The sequence below is a fragment of the Elephas maximus genome, chromosome 11 (genome assembly GCF_024166365.1).
Source record: "Elephas maximus indicus isolate mEleMax1 chromosome 11, mEleMax1 primary haplotype, whole genome shotgun sequence".
Classification (NCBI taxonomy): Eukaryota; Metazoa; Chordata; class Mammalia; order Proboscidea; family Elephantidae; genus Elephas; species Elephas maximus.
Genome location: NC_064829.1, coordinates 43,903,527 through 43,931,268, shown reverse-complemented (window position 1 = coordinate 43,931,268; position 27,742 = coordinate 43,903,527). Strand labels below are relative to the sequence as shown.

Here is a 27,742-nt window from a genome sequence, read left to right as displayed (position 1 = left end):
ACTTGTTATGGCCAAAGAGGTTTCCACATACAGTCTCCATCTTGTTCCAGTACAAAGTCATAAGGAGATGGAACTGCCCCATTCCTCATTCCTAAGGACGAGCTACCAATTAAGTAGAAAAGAAAAAGAGCTCTGATACACTAATAAAAGGAGAAAAACACCACTACCAAAGTCCACAACCTCTAACAATCTGTCCCTCTACTTCCATGGCAGGTGTACATCATACAGAAATCTGAAGAATTTTTAAAAATCAGTTTGGTTCTTTTTGGCATCAAGGGTTATCTTTTCCAAATATTTGTCAATGTTGATCCTCAAGGAATAAATCACTTCAAAGCTCTGATATGCACCCTAAGCAGAAAATGCACCAGGGAGGTAATTATTCAAGGTGCAGACAATCTGTTTAAGTGGGAGGAAAGGTTCTCCTGGGTAACGAAACGATTAGGTTTCAATGCCCAGCTCCTTGCAACAAACACTTTGCAAGATGCCTGTCCTCCCGCAAAGGGTTAAAAAAAGAAGAAAAGAACTCAACCTCTCAATCTAGTGGACTGAGAAGCCATTCTTCCCAGGGCACTCTCATTTCGGGCTGCAAGGCTGAAGCTTTGTGCGCGCGCCGCCCCTCCGCGCCCCCGCCCCTCCTCCCACAGCGACCGTTCCTCCAAGGTTCCCAAGGCCACCTGCTTCTCCTTAGAAGAAAAAGGGGCTACCCCAAGGGCCGGCGTAGCGCGCGGTAGGCGTCCTCGGCGGTGCTCCCTCCTCCCTGGGGAGGGAGGGAGGTGTCTCCGGGAAGCGTGCTTTGTCGCTAGGGTCGCGCGCCCGCCCGCAGCGGCCCCAGAGGCCTGAGAGAGGCTTTCTCCCGGGCCCCGCTCGGGGGTCTCCTCCGAGGGTCTCCAGTCCCACAGGGAGCTGGTTCTTTCCGCGCGGCGCTGAGCGCCCGCCCGAGCCGGCTACCGGCGTCCGAGCTCCACCCCGCCCACCCGGCCGAGCTAACGGCGCGGCGCCGGGGAACCTTCTCCATCCCGCCTCTGGCCGGCGCGGCACCTGCTCGGTGGCACCCGCCCCCGGTTCTGGGCCGGAGCGCGGGTTGTCCTCCCGGCCGGCCCGGAGGGTCCCGCGCCAGCGAGTGGGAGAGGGGGGATCTGCCCTTGCGCTCCTCTCCCGGGGCCGCGCCCTGCGGCACCCCAGCGCCCACCGCGGCAGGGACTGCGACCAGGGGCTCGCCCGCCCCTCGGGCCGTACCTTGTGTGGCGCCCGCAGCAGCCGGTGGACCCCGGCCAGCTGGGTGCCGAGCGCGAGGTCTTCCCGGAACGTGAAAAGCGGCGGCCGGCTGGGCTCGGGGAAGTTGGTGCTGTTGAAAGGGTCTGTGTCGTCCAAGAACTGCACCCGGCAAGCCAACGTGGCCATGATGCATCCCTGCCGCGGGGGCGCGGGCCCCGGGGTTAGCGGGGCCGCGGGCCGGGCCGCTGTGGTGCTGCGCCTGGGGGAGGCCGCGGCAGCCGCTCACTGGCTTGCGGGCTGGAAAGCTTGGGCGCGCCGGCTGCAGCCACTGCTCCGGCCGCGGGGGGCGGGGCGGGGCGGGGCTCCCTCCTTCCCTCCGGCTCCGCCCCTCCACCGCCCCCCACGCTCCTGGCGCTGCTGCCCTGACCGCCGCGACCGGTTGCCCAGAAGAGAAAGCCGGGTTCGCGTGGCGCTGGCACCAGGCGCCAAGCCTGAGCCCCGCGGACGCTGGCTGCACGTGCGCCCCTCAGAGCACTGGCTAACGGAGGGCAAGGCCACCCCTCCTAGTTCTTCCCCACCTGGGAAATGACTTAACCCAGGTGGAAATCCCCAGATGAAGGCGGTGGCGGCCGGACTTGTGCTGCTCAGATTCGGAAAACCTGGGCACCTGGAAACGAGAGAGCCAGCCTCCGGTAGCAAGTAGGAGTGTGGCAGGGACCACGGAAAAGGGAGAGCCGAGGGCCTAGGCAGCTCTTTCTCAAAAGACAAGCCTAAGGGGCGCCAAGCAAGAGAACCTGGGGGCGCCCGGCGGATGCTAATCAGCACCTCTGCATTGCTTCTCTCACCAGAATTAGGTCTCCAAAAGCCCCAGCTAAACCTGTGGGGCCCCGAGGCGCTTCTAGCGAGGTCACTGAATAGCAGAGGGGCAGCGGCAAGCCAGGGGCCTCGGCTCATAACCAAGGGTCTTAGAGGGAAGGTTTGCAGCCGGCCGGCCAATGCCATGACGGAGCCTGAGTCGGCGCTGCCTCTCCCACCCCTCTCCAGGCTGCTCACGGGCGACCCCCTCCGTTTGTTTGCAATAAGAACTCACGGTCCTCTGGAGCACTGAGTTTGTTTATGGTGATGAAAATTAGCATTGATTAAGGGTAATAGTTGCACAGCTAATTAATGTAATTGATGTCAGTAAGTTGTACACCTGTAAAAAGTTTAATTGGCAAATGTTGTGTGATGTGTATTTTTACAAAAAAAAAGCAGCTGCTGAGGCTGTTTATGTACAACCAAACACCTCACGGGATTTGGTTCTTTGGTTTGGAAGTTTAGGGTCATGGTTTAATGGGACACCCTGGTTAATTGGCCTTATATTGTGTTTGGTGCTTATATTTTACCTTCTAGTTCATTGTGTCGTACCTGGAGTCTTAAAAGCTTGCAAGTGGCCATCCAGGGTACAATAATTGGTCTCTATTTGCCTGGAGCAAGGGAGGAGGAAAGAGAGTCAGGAGTAGGAGGAGGAAATGGAATACATGGCCAATTGCCTCTGTGAACAACTGGTTCCTTTGCATGAGACCAGGAGAACTTGAGGGTACCTGGCTACCATAACCGAATATTTTGATCAAAGATTCTATAGAAGAATCCCGATGAAAAGGGAGGAAAATGTGGAACAGAATTCAGAATCCTCATGGAATCCAGACTTTCTGGGGCCATTGAGGCTGGATGAACCTCTAAAACTATTGCCCTGAGATAAATGCCTTGAGCATTGTACTCTTTTAAAGAACTGTCTGTATAGGATCAAACTGACAACAGCAACATGAACGGTTAGATAGAAAACTTGGGAGGCAGTGAATTTATATTAATGGGGGAGGAACAATTCCGAAAAAGGGAATGAGAATGGTTGCACATCTTGAAAAATGTAATCAATGTCACTGAATTCTACATGTACAAATTGTTGAATTGGTATAGGTTCTGCTGTGTATGTTTTTAACAACAAGAAGGAAAATAAGTTATTTAAAAAAAAAACTCTCAGTCCTCTCCATTCCCAGGCCACAGAAAGTCCCAGATTCCTCATATCTCATATAGGTCACACCGATAATTCACAATGGCTCTCAACAGCCTCATCTTTACAAGGCAACTCTATAACCCACCTCTTTCCATTTTCTCTGGTGTCAGTGGAAAAGAAAACCTTGTCCCATACTTAGCCACTTCATCTGCATCTTTAACCTCTTCCTCTCCATGGACTCTTTCCCTGCCATGTTATTGCTAGGAGCCATAGAGTGGATTTGTGACCCATAGTGACCGTATGTGGCGCAGTACAACTGCCCCATAGGGTTTTCTAGGCTATAATCTTTATGAGAGCAGCTCACCAACAGAGCCAGTGGATGGGTTCGAACCACCAGCCTTTTGGGTTAACATCTGAGCAGCTAACCATGGCGCCACCAGGGCTCCTTTTCCCTGCGATACATACATGTACATTTATGTAGTCTTAAAATAATTTTGTGACACTTCTGCTCATTCCAGTAGAACTTTCAGCTGTCCTTACTTTTGCTACTTAATTCTTTGAATGAGTTCTCTAGACCCGCCTTATACCAGCTCCACCAGCTCCTCATGGCCAGAATACTAAATCTGCAAAATCTACTCCTTTGACACCTAGGCCTCCTACCCTTCTGCCTTCACTGCCCAACCGCCTTCTCACTGAGAGAGCCCTCCAGACCTTCTGGCCACCACATCTCTCATCGCCCCTCCCAACTTGGGTCCTGGTCTATCACCACACCTCTCTCCAGGCTTCATGTGCCCTGTGAGTCCCTGCAGGTCTTGGGGCCACTCAGTCACCATTTCCAGGGCCCCTCAGCACTGTTCAGTGTGGCCTCCCAGCCTCCTCATGCTGCTGCCCAAACTTCTGCCACTCTCCTCCACCGACAGATTCTTCAGTAAAGAAATAATCTCTCCAGTGTGAACTCCACTACCAGCACCATCTTTCATCTCAGGGGATGACCAAAGCCCTGTTTGTCCTCCTGTTCAATGCTCTACCTCCACCTGGGCCCTGGGTCTCTTCCTCGCCACTTGCTCTGGGATGAGCTCTGTCACTCACCCAGCTACCTTCCTCCTCCCTTCCAGCTTCGTGGCCATGCGTCTCTGCCATCACACCGGGCCCTGCCCATAGAAGGGCCCCATGCTGGTGTCACACTCTGCTGTTGCCACTGGCAAATGCTTCATACTTTTTTAACAAGAGGCCCCTCATATTCATTTTATACTGGGCCTCACAAGTTATATAGCCACTCTGGATGAGAATAAACATTTATTCAAGTGCTTTCCATCCTGAAAGCTCTATCTCTATGCTTTATGAAACCCACTGCTCACTCTCAGCTCACTGACTTATTTCTTCTTCACTTCCTAATCAACTTCTGAAAGACAGCCAGGTTCATTTCTCAGCATCCTCACAGCCTCTTTGCTCCACAGCATCTGGTGCCATCCTAACTACCCCATCCAAGGAATACCTCAACCCCACTACCCACTTTCGTGGCAGCATCTGTCACCCTGGACCACTCTTTTCCCAAATTCTCTTCCCTCCAGCCACAATAGCTCTTTCCACTCTGGGTTCTCCTTCTCTCTCTTTGGCAGCTTTTTCTCAAGTCCTTGTGGGTTCTGTTCTCCTTTTGGCCCTCTTCAGTTTCCTTTCCATTCCCCTGAGGAATCCAATACTCCCCAGCCTGCCTGCATATGGTGTTAAACTCTACACCCACAGAGAGATACACTGTCCTCACCTTGAGGCCCTGTTTTTCACTGGGCGACTCACAGCATCCTCACCCTGGTTACCACACTACAGTAAATGACACCCTCAACCCCACACCCAAACAGGCTGCCTATCCAGAACCTCCTCGGCAAGGCTGATACCTGCCTGGCTGCTTTGCCTGCCAGCCTGCTGGTTCCGATGCTGTCAGAGCCCTCAGAGCATAGAACATCACAGTGTCACTTACTATTCATTGATTCTCTGTGCTCCCACTAAACTGAAAGCTCCTTTCAGGCAGGAACCACGCGGTTTTCAGTTCCATACCCCCAGTGCTATCAGAGCACCTAGCACAGAGAAGGCACATAGTAAGTGCCTGATGAATGAGTGAACATCGGAGTCATTTTTGACTCCTATATCTTGCAGCTGATCACTCTGACAGGCCACAAAATCTGCCTCTGAAATATTCCTCAATTCTTTGCTCTTCTCTAGCCTTCACACCCAATGCTAGTCTTCTAATGAGTCTCCCTTCTCTAGTCTTGTGCTCTGAATGTGATCTTCCCCTGGCTCCCCCAGAGCCCGTGATCTTTCCAAAATGTGAATTTGACATGTTGTACCATAAAGTAAAATTCTTATACACCAAACCCCTCAGCATGATTCACAAGGCCCTCTAAGACCTGTTCCAGCCCACTGCTTCAGACCCATCGCTGGCCATTTCCCATGTCACACCCTATTGCAAGCCACACTAAACTTCTTACCTTTCCCATAACGTGTCAAGCTGTTTCACAGTGGGCACCTCAACCTCGATTGTCCTTCCTATCTAGCTGGCCAGAGGTCCTGGGTGGTGCCAACGGTTAATGTGCTTGACTGCTAACAGAAAGGTTGGAGGTTGGAGTCCACCCAGCGTTGCCTCAGAGGAAAGTCCTGTTGGTCTAATTCTGAAAAATCAGCCACTGAAAACCCTATGCAGCACAGTTCTGCTCTGACACACATGTGGCATCATGAATCGGAATCAACTCAATGGCAGCTATCTAGTTGGCCAACTAAACCCACTTATCTTTAACACTCATTTCTAAGGTCACTTCTTCTGGAAAGCTATCTCCAACTCCATCCCAGACAAGGACTGTCTATCCTCTGTGATCTCAAGTAAATTTATACATGCCTGTTTTGTAGCACTTTTCACATTGCATTGTAAATATATACCTACCTATATGCCTAACCCCCTAAACCAAAAGACTTTCAGGACAGGAGTTTGTCTTACTCAATTTTAATCTTAAAATTTCAAACAATGACTGGCACCTAAAATGAAACCTTTAAAATGTTTAATTATATAGGCTATTGTTCAATCTTATAAAGGTTTTTGCCCTGACAACTCCTTTGAGACTGCTGTTAGTAATAATTTTTCCTCTGATTAACAGCCAATGTTTTTTTCTCAATCTATTTTTAAGTGACTCTTTTTTTGTAATGCAATACTTTCTCTTAGTTTAAAAGGTCAGAGAGTAATAAAAAGTTTGAACATAAAACCAGGTCCCTATCTTACAACCTCCACCCCCACAACCCCACTTCCCAGAGACACTCATTTCTAAATAATGTGAGTATACAGCTATACCTTGGTCTATGAAATTTTAATCAATGTATCAATACAATAACTTTCTTTCATGCTACATAAGAATGTTAGCATCTTTATACTCTACTTCTCTTTCTTCATCCTCCCAATACAGTTTATCACAATTTTAATTATTCTTATTCAGTGATTCAAAAATTATTCCAAGTAGTGTACATGATTACATGGCCTTTCTTATATAGCTCTTTGTTTTTCCTGGAGTTCATACTTGCCTCTTTTTATTTTTTTCATTTACTTATATTTTTCTTGAACAGCTGGCTAAATATTCTCATATCCTTCAACAACTCTGAAAATGCCCCTCAGTACTGTTGAATAATCTATCAGTTCTATATTTTTCCCCAAGACATCCTTCCTAGAGACATCTCTCTTGGAGTTCTCCATCCTCTTGCTCCAATTTGGAATGTGTTTCTCTCAGCTTTATCCTCTTGGAAGTTTCCTTAGCTTCTCTCTTTTTGGAAGCCCCTAGTTCCCAGGTCACTTGTCTTTCTTGGTTTACACTTCAGTTTTGTAAGCACATATCCCAGCAGCTTCCTGAGAAGGGGTAATTTTTTTTAAAGCTTTAATGTCTAACCCAGTACCCAGTGACATCGAGTAATGTTTAAAGAATCTTTATTCTATCCTCACACTTGCCTTGGTGTGGTACTTTTGTTGGCAAAGGTGGCCACAATGTTCCTCCCATCTCTTGTATTCCCACGATTTTACATTATGACTTTGCCAAACCTCCCATCAAAAGGTGGAGTAAAGATTAGATACAAACCTTAGGGGGCGGTGAGTGTATGTTAATGGAGGAGGAACACCTCAGAAAATCAGGATGAGAACAGTTGCACAACTAGAAGATGTCACTGCATTGTACATGTAGAAACTGTTGAATTGATGTATGTTTTGCTGTGTATATTCTCTACAACAACACCAAAATTAAAAAGAAAAAAACAAGTTGGAGTCTATGCCCCTACCCCTTGAATTGGGGTTAATTTGTGACTGGCTTTGACCAGTAGATATGGTGGAAATGACATTCTGTGGCTTCTGAAACTAGGCCTCAAGAGGCCTTACAGTGTCTGCTCTCACCCTACTGAATTGCTGCCCTAAGAACACTAGGTAAAAAAAAACAGGTCTAGCCTAGGAAAAGTGGGAAGAAAATTGCTATTCTTTTCGGTGCTGTTGTAAGTAGAATTATTTTCTTGATTTCCTTTTCAAATTGTTCTTCGATGGTATATAGAAACACAAATGATTTAAAAAAAAATGTTGATTCTTGTGTGTTGGTCTTGTACCCTGTCACTTTGCTGAAATCATTTATTAGCTCTAGCAAATTTCTTGTCAATTTTTTGAAAAATTTTATATAATATGGTGTTGGATTGAGTTTGCTAGTATTTTGTTGAAGATTTTTGCATCTATATTCATAAAACATATTGGTCTGTAGTTTTTATTCTTGTGATGCTTTTGCGTGGTACTGCCATATTTTAAAATTTATCTTTACCAAGGTTGTTTCTTACTTCAATAATCCTTTGTTGGCTGGACAGACTGGAGGCAGTTTTCTAACATAGCAAGTCTTAGATCCTCTGTATTTCCTCTAAATTCTGATTGCAAACAGATACCTTATTATATACAGCTTGAAGCACCCAACTGATATTTTCAATATACTATCTAGAGATCTCCTTAGCCAAGTCTATAATTTCATTAGATACACTTCTATCTTTCAAGATACTGCAGTTAATTGTCTTGCCAGTTTTACTACTGTATAACACAGGTATCCATTTTTCCAGTTTTCAATAGACATAGGGCACGTGGACCTCACAGTGGCCTGTATCTTTCAGCCTCCTAGCCTTAAGTCAAGCATTCTAGCACTGGATGGAGAAAGGAGTGGGGTTGCTCTGTTCACTCTGCACACTTCTACCTTCGCTAAATCCTGAAGCTATTTTTAGCTGCCTCCATGGGAATGTTGTTGTGTGCCGGTCGAGTCGATTCCAACTCACAGCCACCCTGTAGGATAGAATAGAACAGTCCCATAGTGTTTCCAAGGAGCGACTGGTGGATTCAAACTGCCCACCTTTTGATTAGCCACCTGAGCTCTTAACTACTTAGCCACCAGGGCTCCACAGGAATAAAAAGGTGCTATAAACACAAAAGGCTCGGATATAGCTACACAGAGGAAGAGTGAATTATCCTTATGCCATGCCTGGGAGGCCCACCCAGGGAATCTGATTTGGCTGGGTCTGCATGCTATTGAGAAACTGCATGTTTTAAATTGGTACATTTCTTTGGAAATCATTATGGCTATACCTAGCAATATCTTCACAATGATTATCCCAGAATCCCATTAATGGTCTTAGGAAATAATTTAGCAAAAGTAAAAACAAATAACAAAGCTTATTGCAGGGCTACTTATAAAATGAAAAACTAGGAACGCGTATGTCTGTCAATACGAGTATATTTTCATTACTTATATAAAATAAATGCAACTATGCATCCATTAAAGTGTATTCATGAAAACCATGTTGAAGTATGCAAAATGTTTATAGAGTGAAACACAGAATACGCAGTGAACATTGACTTCAGCCTCTGGAAAGACATTGTGTGGGGGTAGAAGGGTCTTGAGTGTCCACTTTTCAATCATTTTCGTGAGGTGGCATCACCTTTTCTACTTCAAAAGCTTTAGCTAGTGATCTAGTTAGCTAAAAGAAACCCATAATTTACCAAACTGTGGATAAACATAATATCATAATGTTTCCTTGTACCCCTGGAGAAGATGAGAGAGTAAGAATTTTGGATAACTACACAGCGAACTGTGACACCCATGTGGGAAGGAAACCCCCAGGTCAGTGGTGGACTCTGTCCTGACTGCAGCAAGCCTTGTCCAGGTGAGTTACTATCTCAGAGTGATGATGAAACAATTAGGCTGCATCCACAGGTGGGAGAGAGAAGACCAGAACAGATCTTCATGTGGACGTTTACTTTAGAAAGTGAACAAAAGTAGTTCATTCTGTAAAACTGCAAAAAGCAGGAACAAAGTATCCTATGAAAGGTTGAGCCATGCTTAGAAGCATCAGGGAAGGAGAACAGCAAGAAAATCAGGCAAAGGTGGATTCACTGCAAAACTAACAAAGCTTAGGGCCCCTCATTTGCACAGATCCCTTCTATAGCCCCCTCTTTTCCATTGCAAATAAACATTCATTTTTGTACCTAATTTCTATTTTGTAATTATGTATTCTTTTCCTTAAAAATGGATTTAAAATTGTACAATCATCAGGCTCACACAGCCTGGATCTGCTGCTGAAAAATGGTACTGTATATTAAAACTAATCCTCTCTCTCTCTTTCTGTTTCTACTTCTGTTTCTTCCTGACAAAAAGAGCCAGTTCAAAGCTGCATCCTTAAAACAAAATCCTAAGACACATAGATTGACAGATAGCTGCTGTTGAATTAACTCCAACTCATGGTGACCTCTATACAACAGAAGGAACTGTTGCCCTGTCCTGCATCATTCAAGTCCATTTTTATGCCTACAGTGCCAATCCATCTCACCAAGGATCTCCTTCACTCTCATTGGCCCTCTACCAAACAAGATGTCCTCTAGCAGTTGATCTCTCTGATGACATGTTCAAAGCAATCAAATTGGACAGTGTTCTGTTGTGATCCATAAGGTTTTCATTGGCTGATTTTTGGAAGTAGATTACTGGTCCTTTCTTCTTAGTCTGCCTTAGTCTAAGAGCTCAGCCGAGACCTGTCTACTATGGTATTTGAAATACTGGTGGCATAGCTTCCAGCATCATAGCAACGCACAAGTCATCATAGTACAACAAACTGACAGATGAGATAGATGGTGGTAAGAAACATAGGGTTTCCACAATGGTTTTACAATGTAGGTTGAAAAATAATCTGACCAAGAGATAATTCAGAGACTAACTTGTGAAAGACTTCAACATCGTAATGAAACTTTCCTCAAATCTGGTCCATTAAAGAAGGCAGGCAGAGAGACAGAGGAGCCATAATGTTTGCTATCTTCTGTTTAGGATTTGCTGGCCCAATTCGAACAAGTTTTTGGCTCCTCGAGTAGGGAAAAAATCTGCAGTTACCTAATACTGCCATCAGGTGGTAGATGTGGCTTGTTGTTGTTAGGTGCTGTCCAGTCAATTCCGACTTACGGTGACTCTATAGACAAAGTAGAACTTTCCAATAGGGTTTTCTAGGTGATAATCTTTAAGGGAGCAGCTTGCCAAGTCTTTTCTCCTACAGAGCCACTAGTGGGTTTGAACTGCTGACCTTTCAGTTAGCAGCCACGCACTTATCCATTCAGGCATTGTTTTTAGGCATAACACTGAATACGAATTGTCTCGTTTAATTTTTAAACAACTTTATAAGGTAGGTACCATCATTTTCCTCACTTTTCAGAGGAGGCTTAGAGATTTTCAGTAGGTTGCTCGTATAGGATCTTGTTTGTCACAATTCTGATTTTGGGGTTTATAAGGTGAGATGTGTAGCAGCTAGCTCTACCAGCACAAGAGGGGGAAATTGGAGAAAGGCTGAAAGTGTTTGCCAGATGGGTCCTAGCTTTCCTTCCACTCCTGGGTTGCCCTGAACTCTCTCCCTGTTGAGAAAAGCCTCAGCTGTTCTCAGAGATACTGGGTGCTCAGAATACTGCTACAGCCAGGGTCCCTGGTGAACCCTTGGTATCAGGACATACCTAACTGTTAGTCAGCATTCAGTTCCAGCACTGGATCTCTGGATCCGCTGGATCTTCATGATCTGCTTTCCCCAGCAGCTCACCACCTTCCTTACCGATAAAGGAAAGCTGAGAAAGATAGGGCACAGCTGGTCCCAATGGCTTCCCCAGATCAGGGTAGGGTCCTCTAAAGAGAAAATGCCACTACTGGAGCTGCCTTCCTGTTCCCAGCTTCTCTCACCCCAGCTGGTGGGTTGGGGCGTGTTCTAAAAAGGCTGTTCACCTCCTTCTCTGCCATAGACCTGGAGGCCAGAGAGAGTTGTGGGTGGGAGTGGGCATGGTAACTTCAGCTTGGACAGCTTTCTGTCTAGAACCCAAAGGCGATGACACAGCTCTGACCATCTTTGTGGGGCTTTTCCTCTCCTCCCCACCTCAGGCAAACCCTGCCTCTATACTTCTCTCAAATCGCCATGGTCTTATGATCATCTGATTGGAGCCACTAAGCTCACTGAATACAGCAACCATGACTTTTCTTTTTCTCATGATCACTATCCAGTGTAATGCAAAGCACACAACAGCCTACGTAGACCACGAATGAATGACTTAGACATGCTAACTTTATAACATTTTTACTTGGATCGAAGGCAAAGCAGTCCTGCAACAAATGCTGTTTGGGCAACTGGATATCCACATGCAAAAAAATGAAATTGGACCTCTACCTCATACCGTATACAAAAATTAACTCAAAATGAATCGATGACCTAAATAGAGAAGTTAAAACCGTAAAACTCTTAGAAAAGAACACTGGAGTAAATCTTCATGACTTTGGGCTTGATAATGTATTCTTATATATGACCACAAAAGCACGAGCAACAGAAGAAAAAAAGAGATAAATTAGACTTCATAAAAAAATCAAAGCAATTCTTAAATAAGCAATTGTGCTATTAAATGTGCTTTCGCGATGTTTTCAAGTTACTTCACTATTATGTATGCATCTATGATCCTTTTTATACTGTCATGATATTTTTATAATGCTTCTTAAAAAAAAGAGAATTTCTGAACTTAGAAACATCTATATTTCTATGATACTCTGCGACCATTAACTGTAAGTCATTAAAAAGTTGTTCTAACCTTTGAGATGGGTAGTAGAAGTATGTGAAGTAAGTCATAAATAACTTCCCCAAACTGGGCTGTGCACCTGCATTCTATGATAATGGAATGTAACATTAATCAATCTCTATAAATTAGCAAAACATAAATATGTCACTGAACAATTCCCATAATTTTTAAAATAATATTTTATTGTGTTTTCAGTGAAGGTGTACACAGCAGTTTAGGTTCCCACTTAGCTATCTCTGCACAAGTTGTTCAGTGACATTGGTTACATTCTTCACAATGTGTGAACATTCTTATTATTTCCATTCTGGTTGTTCTGTTTCATTAATCTGGTTTTCCTGATTCCTCACATTCTTATCTTTGTTTTAATTGTTAACTCTTTGGTCTCATATAGGTGATTTTTTTAAAGGAACATAGTACTTAAGGGTGATATTCATTATTTTTTGAGGCAATTTGTTATTGAGCTACAAGGTGACCTCAGGGGTTAGTTTCAGTTCAAGGTCTGAAGAATATTTTTGGGGAGTCTTCCAGTCTCAACCAGTCTAGTAAAAAAAAAAAAAAAAAAATTTTTTTTTTTTTTTTTAGTCTAGTAGGTCTGTTTTGTTTTGTTTTGTTATGTTTTTTAACCCATATATATATATATATATTTGTACTTTAGATGAAGGTTTACAGAACAAATCAGCTTCTCATTAAACAATTAGTACACATATTGTTTTATGACATTGGTTACTGTCATGGGTTAAATTGTGTCCCCCAAAAATGTGTGTATCAATTTGGCTGGGCCATGATTCCTAGTATTGTGATTGTCCACCATTTTTCTCATCTGATGTGATTTTCCTGTGTGTTGTAAATCCTGCCTCTATGATGTTAATGAGGAGGGATGGGCAGCAGTTTTGTTCATGAGGCAGGACTCAATCTGTAGGATTGGATTGTGTCTTGAGCTGGTTTCTTTTAGGATACAAAACAGAGAAGAGAGCTGAGAGACGAGGGGGCCCCAAACTACCAAGAAAGGAGTGCCAGGAGCAAAGTGTGTCCTTTGGACCCAGGGTTCTTGTGTGGAGAACCTCCTGGTCCAGGGGAAGATTGATGAGAAAGACCTTCCTCCATAGCCAACAGAGAGAAAGCCTTCCCTTGGAGCCGATGTCCTGAATTTGGACTTTTAGCCTACGTTTACTGTGAGGAAATAAATTTCTCTTTGTTAAAGCCATCCACTTGTGGTATTTGTATTATAGCAGCACTAGATGACTAAGACAGTTACCAACCTCACAGCATGTCAACACTCTCCCTTCTCGACCTTGGGCTCCCTATAACCAGCTTTCTTGTCCCCTCCTGCCTTCTAATCCTTGCCTCTGGGCTGGTGTGCTCCTTTAGTCTCATTTTGTTTTATGGGTCTGCCTAATCTTTGGCTGATGCGTGAGCCTCAGGAGTGATTTCATTACTGAGCTAAAAGAATGTCTGGGGCCCATACTCTCGGGGTTTCTCCAGTCTCTGTCAGGCCAATAAGTCTGGTCTTTTTTTGTGAGTTAGAATTTTGTTCTACGTTTTTCTCAGCTCTGTCCGGGAACCTCTATTTTAATCCCTGTCAGGGCAGTCGGTGTTGGTAGCTGGGTACCATCTAGTTGTGCTGGACTCAGTCTGGTGGAGGCTGTGGTAATTGTGGTCCATTAATCCTTTGGACTAATCTTTCCCTCGTGTTTTTGGTTTCCTTCATTCTTTCTTGCTCCTTATGGTTGGTTTGCCCATTGTTTTTAATTAATTAAATAACTTGGCCTTGAAACATGTAGTAAATGAAAGCCTTATGGACAATATAGGGTCACTATGAGTTGGAATTGACTCAATGGTGAGTTTGGTTTTTTTTTTTTAAGGACAGTAATTCAAATCGCTATAAATTACCAAAATATAAATATGTCATACAACCATGCCCTTAACTGGCAATAAATCATACCAATTATAGTTAAACATGATAGCACAAATGGTATATAAACCTGTGGATTTCTGCTCATTTTTGGAGAAGATAGAAGTAAAAAGTCTCTGTGGCTGTCTGTCTGAAGACTGAGAAGCCTGCTGAGATACTGCTTGCCACAACCGACCTTGCACCCTAGCTATGGGGGGCCTCTTCTGAGTTGACCGATAGTCAAACCTCCTCCCCAAGACTACTTGTTAAAGAAAAATCTAGAAGTCTAAAGGTTTGGACTCTAACATTTAAACTAACGTTGTAATTTGTTAATTGTGATTCTCCAATGCCAAATGAATGTCCTAAAGCCTTATTTGTGTGTTTTGCCATGACTGCCTTGCAATAAACTAGAAGAGTTTATGCATGACTACCCTGAACATTTGTTTATTCTCCAGATAAAATCCTTCAGGACAGACCAGACATAATGGTCTGACTGAGACTGGGGGAACTTTTGAAGCCATGGCCCCTGGATGCTCTGTAAACCCAAAACTAAAACCATTCCTGAAGCCCATTCTTCAGACAAAGATTAAACTGGACTATAAAACATAAAATAATACTCATGAAGAGTGTGCGTCTTAGTTCAAGCAGATACACAAGACCAAATGGGTAGCTCCTATCTGGAGGCAGGATGAGAAGGCAGGAAGGGACAGGAGCTGGTTGGATGGACACAGGAAACCCCAGGGTAAAAGAGGGAATGTGGTGTCACATTATAGGGATTGCAACAAGTGTCACAGAACAGTATGTGTATAAATTTTTGTATGAGAAATTAACTTTAATAATAAACTTTCACCTAAGGAACAATTACAAAGAAAAAAAAATCCTCCAGGACAAGTGCCTTTCTTTGAGTTAGGTGATGAGAGCATGGATTCTTGAATTAGGAGGCCCGGTTCAAATCCCAGTCATACAATTTACCAGCTCTGGGATCTCTCTGTACCCTCTCTGTACCTTGGTTTCCTCACCTCTAAAGTAGAGATGATAATGGTAGTAGATTCCTCATAAAGTTATTAAAGAAGATTAAGTGAATAATACATGTAATGTGCTTAAAACACTGCCCATAATTATTATGTAGCCATTTATCACAATGGTGAAGTGACAGACCTGGATTCAAATCTTAACGCTGCTGTATACTCTCTTCTTGATCGGGTCATTTAACCTTGCTAAGCCTGAGTTTCCCAGTTTTACATTTGTAGAGTGTAGACATTAATACCTACACCACAGGATTGTTGTAAGAATTAAATAAAATTTATGCAAAACATTTTAGTACAGCTCATAATATTCATTCAACAAGTATCAGTTATTTTTATTAAGAAAATAAGCACTTTTTTTTGTCCAAAAAAGTATAATCTTAACGAGCGCTCACCTCCAGTTACTGCAGTCAAAATTCCAGTATTTACGTACTGCTCTGCCGCTTAATCACTAAGTGAGCAGTTTTCTTGCACCTTTTATAAAGAGTGGACAACTACCTTGCTTAACAGTTAAGAATTAATTATCTCTGGGTAAATGAATGACTCAGCATGATTAAACAACTTGATTTTTTTAAGGCTATTTTGAACCTAACAACAAAATATGTTAAATGGGTCCAAAAACTACAAGTCCAACATAAACATTTTAATTCCATACAGGTTTCTTAGCCAAAGCCATGTTAAAGCAGGTTTTACACATTTTTTTTTTCTTAAATTAGGGACCAAACTATGTGTAGGGTCGTTTTTAAATGCTTCAGTGTGAGATCTAAATTGCAAAGCAAGAAAAAAAAATTACAGAGCAAGTTGTAGAAAAGGTGATTTTCCCCCATGGGAACGATATCATAATTAATAGCTAGATTATTTTCATGGTTTCTGTTTACATGTTGACTCCCTACTGGGCCCTCTGTCAGCTCATTGAGGGCAGGGACCATGTATAATTCATCTTTATGCTCCCGGGACCAAGCATAGTGCCTGGCACAGATTAGGTGATCGATTAAAGTTTGTTGAGCAAAACCAGTGAAGAAGGCCAGAGAGGATGACAGTGAGGCAGAACAGAGCCCAGGGTAGCATCCAGCCAAGGTCTCCAAGGAAAGGCAGAACTGTGCCCTAATCTCCCAGGCAGCTGCTAAGAAAGCCCAGGACTGAGCTTAAGACAAGAGTCCTGGCTTTTGCATCAATGCAAAGAGCAGAGTCCCAAAAGTACTAAGATATGCTGCACTGAAGGACACGATATTCTTGGATGCAGAGGGAAAAGTCTGGAAGCCTATATGCCAAAGCATTCAAGGTTAATTTTATCTCTGGTAGGGTGGTAAAATAAAAGGTTCTCTCTCTTTTTTTCCATCTGTATTTCTTACTTTTCCCACAATGACCTTATATTTCTTTATCAGTCCATCGTTCTCTGTGATTCTTGGATCTGCCCTTTAAAAGATCTTTTCCTTCCCATAACACCCCTTGGCCACTTCTGGAAAGGACATTAGGGAATATGCCCTTTTTGATGGCTGAGTACCTTTCTCATCTTACTTTTTGTTCATAGAAAGTTGGGGGCCTAGAAAGGTTTTTTTGTTTTTTGTTTTTTTGAATATCCTGAACAGTCTCAGTCCCTTTTAATCCAGGCTGGTAGTCTTATTGCCATTATAGAGCTCTCAAAAAAAAAAAGTGAGTGTTTTTATTTCAGTCAATTCCATGTATTAAAAGCCACGCAACAATTCTTGTCAAGAATTATGAGATTTGGGAGCACACTTCTAAACTATGCTTTAAGTTTTCTACAAGCCCTTTTGTCCACCTTATTTCTTAACAAATTATGTGATGATCATGCCCTTGATTTGGTTCTCTTCTAGCTTGAGCTTCTCTCTCTTGTGTATAACTGTGCTGAAAGCTGTAGAAAGAAGCCCCAATGTTGTGAATTTTTCCTATTTCTTCTAACACATGCCATATGTTTGTCATATCATCAGTGTCCCAAAAGACAACAGGCAACAATTTGACCAAATATTTTACCACTACATAACGAAGGTTACCAACCTCCCAGTTTTAAATAGTTGAGTCCTTACTATCCACTACCCATCTTCTCCATTGAGCCAGTTTTGTTTTTTGGATATTTTGGTAGGATGCAAAAGTTGGACAGTGAAAAAGGAAGATAAAAGAAGAACTGATGAATTCTAATTGTGGTGTTGCAAAGGATACTGATTATACCATGGATTGCCAGAAGAACAAACAAATCAGTCTTAGAAGAAATACAACCAGAATGTTCCTTAGAAGCAAGGGTGGCAAGACTTTGGCTCGCTTACTTTGGACATGTCATCAGGCAAGACCAATTGCTAGAAAATGACATCATGTTTGGTAAAGTAGAGGGTCAGTGAAAACAAGCGAAACCCTCGATGAGATGGGTTGACACAATAGCCACACAACTGGACTCAAGCAACCAGTGATCACAAAGATGGCACAGGGCCGGACAATGTTCCATTCTGTTATATAAAAAGTTGCCACGAGTCAAAGCTGATTTGACAGCAACTAACAACAACAACTTCAGGTACCAAATTTTCTATTGGTCAGAATTCTTAGTTGGAAACAGTAGTAACTAACTCAAACAAGACTAAGCAGAGAATGAGTGTATTAGAAGATATTGGGCTAGATTAATGGACATGAAACAACCAGAACAGAAATAATGAAAATGCTCAGGTATTGTAAAGAATGTAACCAATGTCACTGAACAATCTGTGTAGAACTTGTTCAATGGGAATCTAAACTCCTCCAAGGTAGACACCATTGTAAACTCTGCCAAGCACGACATCACAGAATGTACCACCATGCTCAACACCACCATCGCTACAATTATTAAGTCATTGAGATTTCTAGTTTGCTTGTTACAGTACTTTGTATTATTTAGCCTGGCTAATATTCCTTCTACCCACACGTTTGTCAATTTGTCATACTGTGGTGGCTTGTGTGTTGCTGGATTTCATTTGTCATTTCAAGTTGTCAAGGATTTCATTTTAGTTAGATCCACAGTCAACACCCATGGGAACAGCAATCAAGAAATCAAACCACCTAGTGCATTGGGCAAATCTTCTGCAAAAGACCTCCTTAAAGTATTAAAAACCAAAGATGTCACTTTGGGGTCTAAGGTATGCCTGACCCAAGCCATAGTATTTTCAATTGCTTCATATGCATACGAAAGCTAGACAACGAAAAAGGAAGACTGAAAGAAGAATTGATGGCTTTGAACTATGGTGTTGGTGAAGAATATTGAATATACCATGGACTGCCAGAAGAACGAACAAATCTGTCTTGGAAGAAATACAGCCAGAATGCTCCTTAGAAGCTAGGATGGAGAGACTTTGTCTCACATACTTTGGACATGTTATCAGGTGGCACCAGTCTCTGGAGAAGGACATCATGCTTGGTAAAGTAGAGGGTCAGTGAAAAAGAGAATGACCCTCGAGGAAATGGATTGACACAGTGGCTGGAACAATGGGTTCAAGCATAACAATTGTGAGGATGGTGCAGGAGTGGGCAGTGTTTTGTTCTGTTGTGTATAGGGTCGTTATGAGTCAGAACCGATTTGATGGCACCTAACAACACCAACAACACAATAGTCTATAGGGGCAATGGTGGTTCAATGGTAGAATTTTCATCTTCTGTGCGGGAGACAGGGTTTGATTCCCAACCAATGGACCTCATGTGCAACCACCACCCGTCTGTCAGTGGAGGCTTTGTGTTGTTTGATGTGAACAGGTTTTAGCAGAGCTTCCAGACTAAGATGGACTAGAAAGAAAGGCCTGTCAATCTACTTCTGATTCAGCCATTGAAAACTCTATGGAGCATAATTCTACTCTGACATATGTGGGGTCATCGTGAGTCAGAATTGATTTGATGGAAACTGGTTTTGGGTAACTTTCCCCCATTAATCTTTGACTCCTAACAATTAAAAGGATTTTCTTCAGCCCCTCTTGCCCCATGAAAGTCCACTAGTGTGTTAGTTTGTACAGAGACCACTTTTCACACCATGTCTTCCCCTCATGCCTTTGCGCTTGCTGTTGCTTCCCTCTGAAATGACCTCCCCCTCCTCCTCCCCACTCCTGCATCACCCCTTTCAGAAACATACCCTGCAGGTCTATTCCCTGTGGTATATCCCATTGCACTCACCATTCACTTTGAGTGCTTACCACAGTGGCTAGGTGGGTTTTCTAACCACTTTATATTCTATTTTCACAAAAAGAAGACCAAGTATGGAATGTGTATGAAAAGCCAGGTTCTAAATGAGCTTTAGCCTGGGTGACTTGGAATGTAGGCCATCTGTCTTAGCCTAGAGGTCAACTACAACATCAGGGACTGATATCTGGGAATGTTCAAGTGTACTTTTTGCTCTTTTGGAATCTTTTCACCAAAGGACATCTCCTGGACACTTTAAATAAACCCCAAACAACACATGCACAAATTGGAGTGTATTATGTTTCTGGGGGTGTAGTGGTTAAGTGCTACGGCTGGTAAACAAAAGGTCGGCAGTTCAAGTCCACCAGGCGCTCCTTGGAAACTCTATGGGGCAGTTCTACTCTGTCCTACAGGGTCGCTATAAGTCGGAATTGACTCGATGGCAGTGGGGATGGTTTTAAGATGTTATCTCTCATACCTAACTTTTTATTTGTCTGTCTTCCCCCCCAGGTGGTGTTTTGATGATGAGATCCTTGAATGCAAATACTTCTTCATTTCTGTAACCCTACAACCTGCATAGCATGCACTGGATGAAGAAGCAAATGAATGGACATCAGTGATGGTCATGTGTCAATTTGGCTGGGCCATGATTCTCAGTGGTTTGGCAGTTATGATATAGTCTGGCAGCTGTGTAATGATGTAATCACCTCCATAATGAGATCTGATATAATGTAATCACTTCCATGATGAGATTTGCTACGAGCAGCCAATCAGTTGAAAGGGAGATTCATTGGGGCTGTGGCCTGCATCTGATATATGTGGACTTTCCGGCAAAGATCACTGGCTTTTTCTCGCTCTGGATCCTGCATCTGACCTCTGGTTCTTAGGACTTGAGCCAGTGGCCTGCCGTCTTACCTGCCAATCTTGGGATTCATCAGCCTCCACAGCCTGCGAGCCAGAGGCCTGCCATCTGATCTGACCTGCCAATCTTGGGCTCATCAGCCCTGCAGCTACATGAGTCAGGAGAAGCTTCCAGCCTAATCCACGGACTTGGGACTTTTCAGCCTCTACAACCACGTGAACCATTTCCTTGATATAAATCTCTCTGTATATATACATATATGTGCGCGCACGCACACACACACACACCCTTCACTGATTTTGCTTCTCTAAAAAAAAAAAAAAATTTAGAACCTAGCCTAAGACAACATCTTTCGACAGGAGGAAGGAATCACTATCTACCCTTCTCCATCCCACAAGGTGGAGAAGGGAATGAGATTGAGTCTCGATGGGAAGGCATCAGCACCACCACCCGCCTCAAGTGACTTTTTGGACTTGCTCTAAAGTATGCAGAAAAATCTGTCCCCTGGCTATAAGGACTGTGAAGGGAACATCCAGAAAGACTTGTTGCTGTTACCTGTACTTACAACATGTAAAAAAAAAAATTTTTTTTTTTTTTTACTTTCTGTGACTCTCAGAGATGTGGTGTTAGAACTAAATCCAAGGGATGTGAGATTATTTTTGCTTTTTGTATTCTTTTAGTCCCTAGAGAAGGACATCATGCTTGGCAGAGTACAGGGTCAGTGGAAAAGAGGAAGACCCTCAACAAGGTGGATTGACACAGTGGCTGCAACAATGAGCTCAAGCATAACAACGATTGCAAGGATGGCGCAGGACCGGGCAGTGTTTCGTTCTGTTGTGCATAGAGTTGCTATGAGTCGGAACCGATTCGACAACACCTAACAACAACAGGAGCACATATGGCTGAACACTACGAAATGGGAACCAAGGAAGGGTCATAAGAATCCTAAATGCTCCAGAATTCTGAATATGAAGCCACTTCACAGAATACACAAAATACATTTCTAGCTAAAATCTCATACAAGAAATATTAAAAGTAGACCCTACAGACAAAATACATTTATAATTAATTAACTATAAAAACAGGGCTGCTTTAGTAAAGCCAGTCAGTTAATAAATTGTATTGAGCAACTACTATCTGCCAACACTGAATAGGTACTATTGAACGAAATAGGCGCAGGCCATCCTCATGGAGCTTACCATCTAGTGGAGACAGACAGATGTAATATTTTTTTTTTTGGCATTTACCATAGTTGTCCTTTATTCTTGTGTACCTCTCAGCATCTTCATTTACCTTGGTCGTGTTGTGCTGACTTCCCCCATATTGTTTATTGCCTTTCCTTTCACCAGAATTAACATGTGTTCCGACCCCTCCCATCCCTAGTAACCATCAAAGAACTTTGCCTTCTGTGTGTAAACCTGTTCTTGACTTTTTATAAAAGTAGTATCATATTTGTCTTTTTGTGGTTGACTTATTTCATTCAGCATAATGTCCTCCAGATTCATCCATGTTATGTTTTGCAGACTCATTGTTACTCTTTATCATTGTGTAGTATTCCATTGTCTGTATGTACCACAGTTTATCCATTCATCCACTGTTGGATGCTTAGATTGTTTCCACCCTTTTGTAATTGTGAATAATGTTGCAAAGAACATGGGCGTGCATATGTCTATTCGTGTGATGGCTCTTATTTCTCTAGGATATATTCCTAGGAGTGGGGTTCCTGAGTCGTATGGTATTTCTATTTCTACGTTTTTAAGGAAGTGCCATACTGTTTTCCATATTGGTTGTACCAATTTACAACCCCACCAGCAGTGTAAAGAGTTCCAATCTCCACACAATCTCGCCAGCATTTTTCTGTTTTTTTGATCAGTGCCATTTTTGCAAGGGTGAGATGGTATCTCATTGTCGTTTTTATTTGCATCTCTCTAATGGTTAATGACAGCAATGAGCTTTTTGTTGGTTAATGGCTAATGATCACAAGCATCTCCTCATGTGTCAGCCACCTGAATGCCTTCTTTGGTGAAGTGTCTGTTCATGTCCTTTGCCTGTTTTTTGATTGTGTTGTCTTTTTGTTGTTGAGGTGTAGAAGTTTCCTATATATTTTAGAGATTAGACCCTTGTGAGATATGTTGTCGCCAAAAAAAAATTTCCCATCTATAGGTTCTCTTTTTACTCTTTTGGTAAAGTCTTTGGATGAACTTAAGGTTTTAATTTTTAGGATGTCCCAGGTATGTAGTCTATCTTCTGTTGTTTGTGCATTTTTAGTTATGTTTGAGTGTATTCATGTTATAGATTAGGACCCCTAGATTTGTCCCTATGTTATCTTCCAGGAACTTTATAGCTTAAGGTTTAACATTTAGGTCTTTGATCCATTTTGAGTTATTTTTGTGTATGGTGTAAGGTATGGTTCCTGTTTCATTTTTCTGAAAATGGATATCCAATTTTGCCAGCATCATTTGCTAAGGAGGCGATCTCTCCCCCATTGAATGGACTTCGACCTTTTTTTGAAGATCAGCTGTCCACACCTAGATGGATTTACCTCTAGATTCTCAATTCTGTTCTATTGGTCTATGTGTCTGTCATTGTACCAGTACCAGGCTGTTTTGTTTTTTTTTTTAATAATTTTTATTGTGCTTTAAGTGAAAGTTTACAAATCAAGTCAGTCTGTCACATATAAGCTTATATACATCCTACTCCATACTCCCACTTACTCTCCCCCTAATGAGTCACCCCGCTCCCTCCTTCCAGTCTCTCCTTTCGTGACAATTTTGCCAGTTTCTAACCCTGTCTACCCTCCTATCTCCCCTCCAGACAGGAGATGCCAACACAGTCTCAAGTGTCCACCTGATACAAGTAGCTCACTCTTCATCAGCATCTCTCTCCAACCCATTGTCCAGTCCCTTCCATGTCTGATGAGTTGTGTTCGGGAATGGTTCCTGTCCTGGGCCAACAGAAGGTTTGGGGACCATGACCGCCAGGATTCCTCTCGTCTCAGTCAGACCCTAAAGTCTGGTCTTTTTATGAGAATTTGGGGTCTGCATCCCACTGATCTCCTGCTCCCTCAGGGGTTCTCTGTTGTGCTCCCTGTCAAGGCAGTCATCGGTTGTGGCCAGGCGCCATCTAGTTCTTCTGGTCTCAGGATGATGTAAGTCTCTGGTTCACGTGGCCCTTTCTGTCTCTTGGGCTCATAGTTATCGTGTGACCTTGGTGTCCTTCATTCTCCTTTGATCCAGGTGGGTTGAGACCAATTGATGCATCTTAGATGGCCGCTTGTTAGCATTTAAGACCCCAGATGCCACATTTCAAAGTGGGATGTAGAATGTTTTCATAATAGAATTATTTTGCCAATTGACTTAGAAGTCCCCTTAAGCCATAGTCCCCAAACCCCCGCCCTTGCTCCGCTGACCTTTGAAGCATTCAGTTTATCCCGGAAACTTCTTTGCTTTTGGTCCAGTCCATTTGAGCTGACCTTCTGTGTATTGAGTATTGTCCTTCCCTTCACCTAAAGTAGTTCTTATCTACTAACTAATCAGTAACTAACCCTCTTCCACCATCCCTCCCTCCCCCCCTCGTAACCACAAAAGTATGTGTTCTTCTCAGTTTATACTATTTCTCAAGATCTTAAAGTAGTGGTCTTATACAATATTTGTCCTTTTGCCTTTGACTAGTTTCACTCAGCATAATGCCTTCCAGGTTCCTCCATGTCATGAAATGTTTCACAGATTCATCACTGTTCTTAATCGATGCGTAGTATTTCATTGTGTGAATATACTACAATTTATTTAACCATTCATCCGTTGATGGACACCTTGGTTGCTTCCAGCTTTTTGCTATTGTAAACAGAGCTGCAATAAACATGGGTGTGCATATATCTGTTCGTGTAAAGGCTGTTATTTCTCTAGGGTATGTTCCGAGGAGTGGGATTTCTGGGTTGTATGGTAGTTCTATTTCTAACTTTTTAAGAAAATGCCAGATAGATTTCCAAAGTGGTTGTACCATTTTACATTCCCACCAGCAGTGTATAAGAGTTCCAATCTCTCTGCAGCCTCTCCAACATTTATTAGTGTTTTTTGGATTAACCAGGCTGTTTTTGATTACCGTGGCAGTATAGAAAGTTCTGAGATTGGGAAGTGTGAGGCCACCTACTTTGTTCTTCTCCTTCAATAATGCTTTAAACAACTAGATGGTGCCCGGTTACCACCACCAACTGTTCTGGCTGGGATCACAACAGAGGGTCCTAGACACGGTGGGAGAAAAATGTAGAATAAAATCCAAATTTACACACATACACAAAGACCAGGCTTGCTGGTGTGACAGAGACCAGAGAAACTCCAAGAGTATGGCCCCCGGACACCCCTTTAACTCAGGGCTGAAGTCACTCCCGGGGTTCACCCCTCAGCCAAAAATTAGATAGGTCTACAGGGCCAAAAATAACACAGGTGAGGGACATGCTTCATAGTTCAATCATATATATAAGACTAATGGGTGCACCAGCCTAAAAACAAAGGCAAGAAGGCAAAAAAGGATAGAAAAACTGGAGGAATGGCAACAGGGAACCTGGGGTGGAGAAGGGGAGAGTATTGACACATCACGGGGTTGGCACCAATGTCACAAAACAATTTATGTATTAACTGTCTAATGAGAAACTAATTTGCCCTGTAAACTCTCGCCCAAAACACAACAAAAAAAAAAGTAATTCTTTAGTTATTTAGGGCCTCATTCCTTTCCATATAAAGTTGGAGATTAGTTTTTCCATTTCATTAAATGATTTTTTGAATAAGGATAATAATAGTACCTCATGCAGTTTTTACAAGGATTAAATATGATAATGAGTATGTATAAATTAGAATACTGTTTCTGCTACTGTAATAGAGACATAAAATAATAGTGGCTTATGCAACATGAAGTTTATTGTCCTTTCCCTTAACAGTCTGGGTGTAAACAGTTCATGGTTGGCACCGTTAAGTCAATAATTATAAGTAGTTTATTAAATAGTTGTTCTATAAAGCAGGGACTTGCATTAAAATGTCTGAAATCAGTCATTAAAGCCTCTACTACAACAAATGACATTGGTATGGACAAAAACAGAATGAGTTGTCCTTTGTACCTAAAAATATATTGATGACACAGGTGATCAAATTCTTTTAGAACATATTTTCTCACTTGGCTTCCATCATGTTTAATGGGATACGACTGTCACCAGAAGGTCTTGGAAAATGCTACAGCATGCCATCTGGAAGCAGTTTTCTCCTGCGTGAAAATGGCTTGAACAAGAAGTCAGTCCATCACTGCCATGCATGACTCTCCCACCACTTAGCTGGTGACCAGGTACGTGCTCACAGTAGTGCTGAGTCTTGGACAAAGCTGAATTTTTAATAAAAAGTTCAAGGTAATAAAATATGAAACGCCCATTTAACCTCATTTCCCTCCACTTCCACTGAACTCTGGAACCACGGAGTCAGAGGTGCACTTCTAACACTGAATTCTGCACACTGAGAGTGCGAGCACAAGGTTCCAGCTTAACAGCCCTGAGAACAGAAGCCATGCCTCATCTTTCAAATCCCACATAGTGCCGGCCATAACACTAAATCCACAAATGAGATAATGGAAAAGACTGGCTCCTAATCCTGAGGGCTTTGAACAGCTCACCAGGAAACCTCAGCCTAATGTGCTAACAGCTCAGCAGCAGAGAGACATGGTGATGCTGGCTTTAGGAAGATGATGTGGGGCAGTGGTGGGCAGGAACTTTGATAAGGCAAACGAAACAAATAAGTGAGGTGGAAAGTACTGACGGCCTGGCCAAGGACATGGGGTTCATGTGTGCACCATGCTTGAGAAGGACACAGGCAAAGCGGATGCAGGAATACACATGTTCTGTGTTGCTCCAGAGCACAGGGCAAGAATCCATGACTAGAAGTCACAGGAAGGCAGACACAAGCTCCATTCAAGGAGCTTTCTAACAACACAACTCAATGGAATGGATAACTTCATTAGAAAGCGAGCTTTCCATCACTGGACATCCTCAACTGGAGGCTACAGGAGCGCAGGTCAAAGGTGGTACAGATGGGATTCCTGCATCTCTGAAGTTCTCTCAATTGGGACTTGGAGGCTCTCAGGTGTATGGACCAACACCATCCCATGAGGCTACTGAGGGGAGGACAGCTACTCACACAAGCACCGCAATCACCAAGTGTAACTCAGGCTTGTGAACAATCCTCACTATGTCAATTCAAAGTGGGAAAAGGATGGTGGCCAGGGATAGAAACCAAGAGGGATCGGGTTGCTGGTCTGTGCTTCTGCTCGAAACATAAATACCCCGAGTCAAACCTTCCCTCAAGGAACGTGGTCTGGCCATGGATCACCCGCTGGGCCCCTGTGTGGGCCCTGACTTCACCATATACACAGGAGGAGAGAGGCACATTCTCACACCCTCAAGAACACCTGCCTCAGTAGAAAGAGTTTGAATAGAGCCTAAAAAGTTTTTTTAAAGACAAAAAAACAGTGTGGGAAAACTACAAAATAAGAACCTAGATAAGTTACATATTCTCAGTGCACTTCATAAAAAATTTCATTTGACTAAACCAGTCATACTTCAAATGCATATGGGGCCTCGCTGGTGTGGGCTGTGCACCCTCAGTGTGAGCTCAGCATCCATGTGACTCTGCTTGTGGAAAGCACAGATCCCTCTGACCTGCTCTTGGGCTCAGCCTGTGCAAACATGGAGAGTGAGGAGTTAGAGGATGAAGGAAGCAGGTGAGAGCCATTCTCTACCTCCAAAAGGAAAAGGACTGTCCTAATTCAAAAGAGCAAGTTTTACTGAACCAAACTGCAGATCTTAATAACAGTAGAAAATGAAAACCAAACCCATTGCCATCGAGTCGATTCTGACTCATAGTGACCCTACAGAACAGAGTAGAACTGCTCCATAGGGTTTCTAAGGAACGGCTGGAGGATTCAAACTGCTGACCTTTTGGTTAGCAGCCAAGCTCTTAACCACTGTGCCACCAGGGCTCTAAATAATTGTAGAGATAACTGTAAAAGAGAAATTTCAATACATGCACAAAACATTTTTTAGGAGATAATCTCTTGATGTTTGTCAGAAGCAGGTTAATGGTGGCATTCTCCGTTCTCTTTCAACACAGGGAGCACCTGAGATCCTACAGACAGGAAACGTGGAGAAGATAAATCCAAAGATGTGTGCATCAAGTACACTCCAAAGTTTACCTGTGAACAAAACAACAGCAACAAAAAACTAGATTATTTTAGCAGTTAAAATAATTTTGTAAATAATAATGTTCAATTAAAGTCAAATCTTTAAAAATTCTCATTGTCAGGTGTTCTTTCTGATAGTCATTCCACACCCTTTATTTCTGGACACATTCTTTTTACCTCCCTCCCATATACCCTGAGCTCCCCACACAAGGACCTTCTTCCTGTTCTGTCCTCTGACCACTGCCAGACCTATTTCCATTCTTTTTCCTGA

The 27,742-nt window shown here is 43.0% G+C and overlaps 2 protein-coding genes across 5 annotated transcripts in view; both read right to left on the bottom strand.

Moving 5' to 3' along the window:
* Positions 1 to 1,543, bottom strand: part of FHOD3 (formin homology 2 domain containing 3) — a 509,300-nt gene extending 507,757 nt beyond the window's left edge. For all 4 annotated transcript variants that reach the window (XM_049901902.1, XM_049901903.1, XM_049901904.1 and 1 more), the window contains exon 1: positions 1,237 to 1,543. In XM_049901902.1, coding sequence (XP_049757859.1) covers positions 1,237 to 1,401 — 165 coding nt within the window. In that variant the 5' untranslated portion in view covers positions 1,402 to 1,543. The remainder of the gene's footprint in view (positions 1 to 1,236) is intronic.
* A 23,592-nt stretch (positions 1,544 to 25,135) lies between these two features.
* The window catches only part of MOCOS (molybdenum cofactor sulfurase), a 53,810-nt gene continuing 51,203 nt past the window's right edge, over positions 25,136 to 27,742 (bottom strand). The window contains exon 15 of the mRNA XM_049901910.1: positions 25,136 to 27,483. Coding sequence (XP_049757867.1) covers positions 27,367 to 27,483 — 117 coding nt within the window. The 3' untranslated portion in view covers positions 25,136 to 27,366. The remainder of the gene's footprint in view (positions 27,484 to 27,742) is intronic.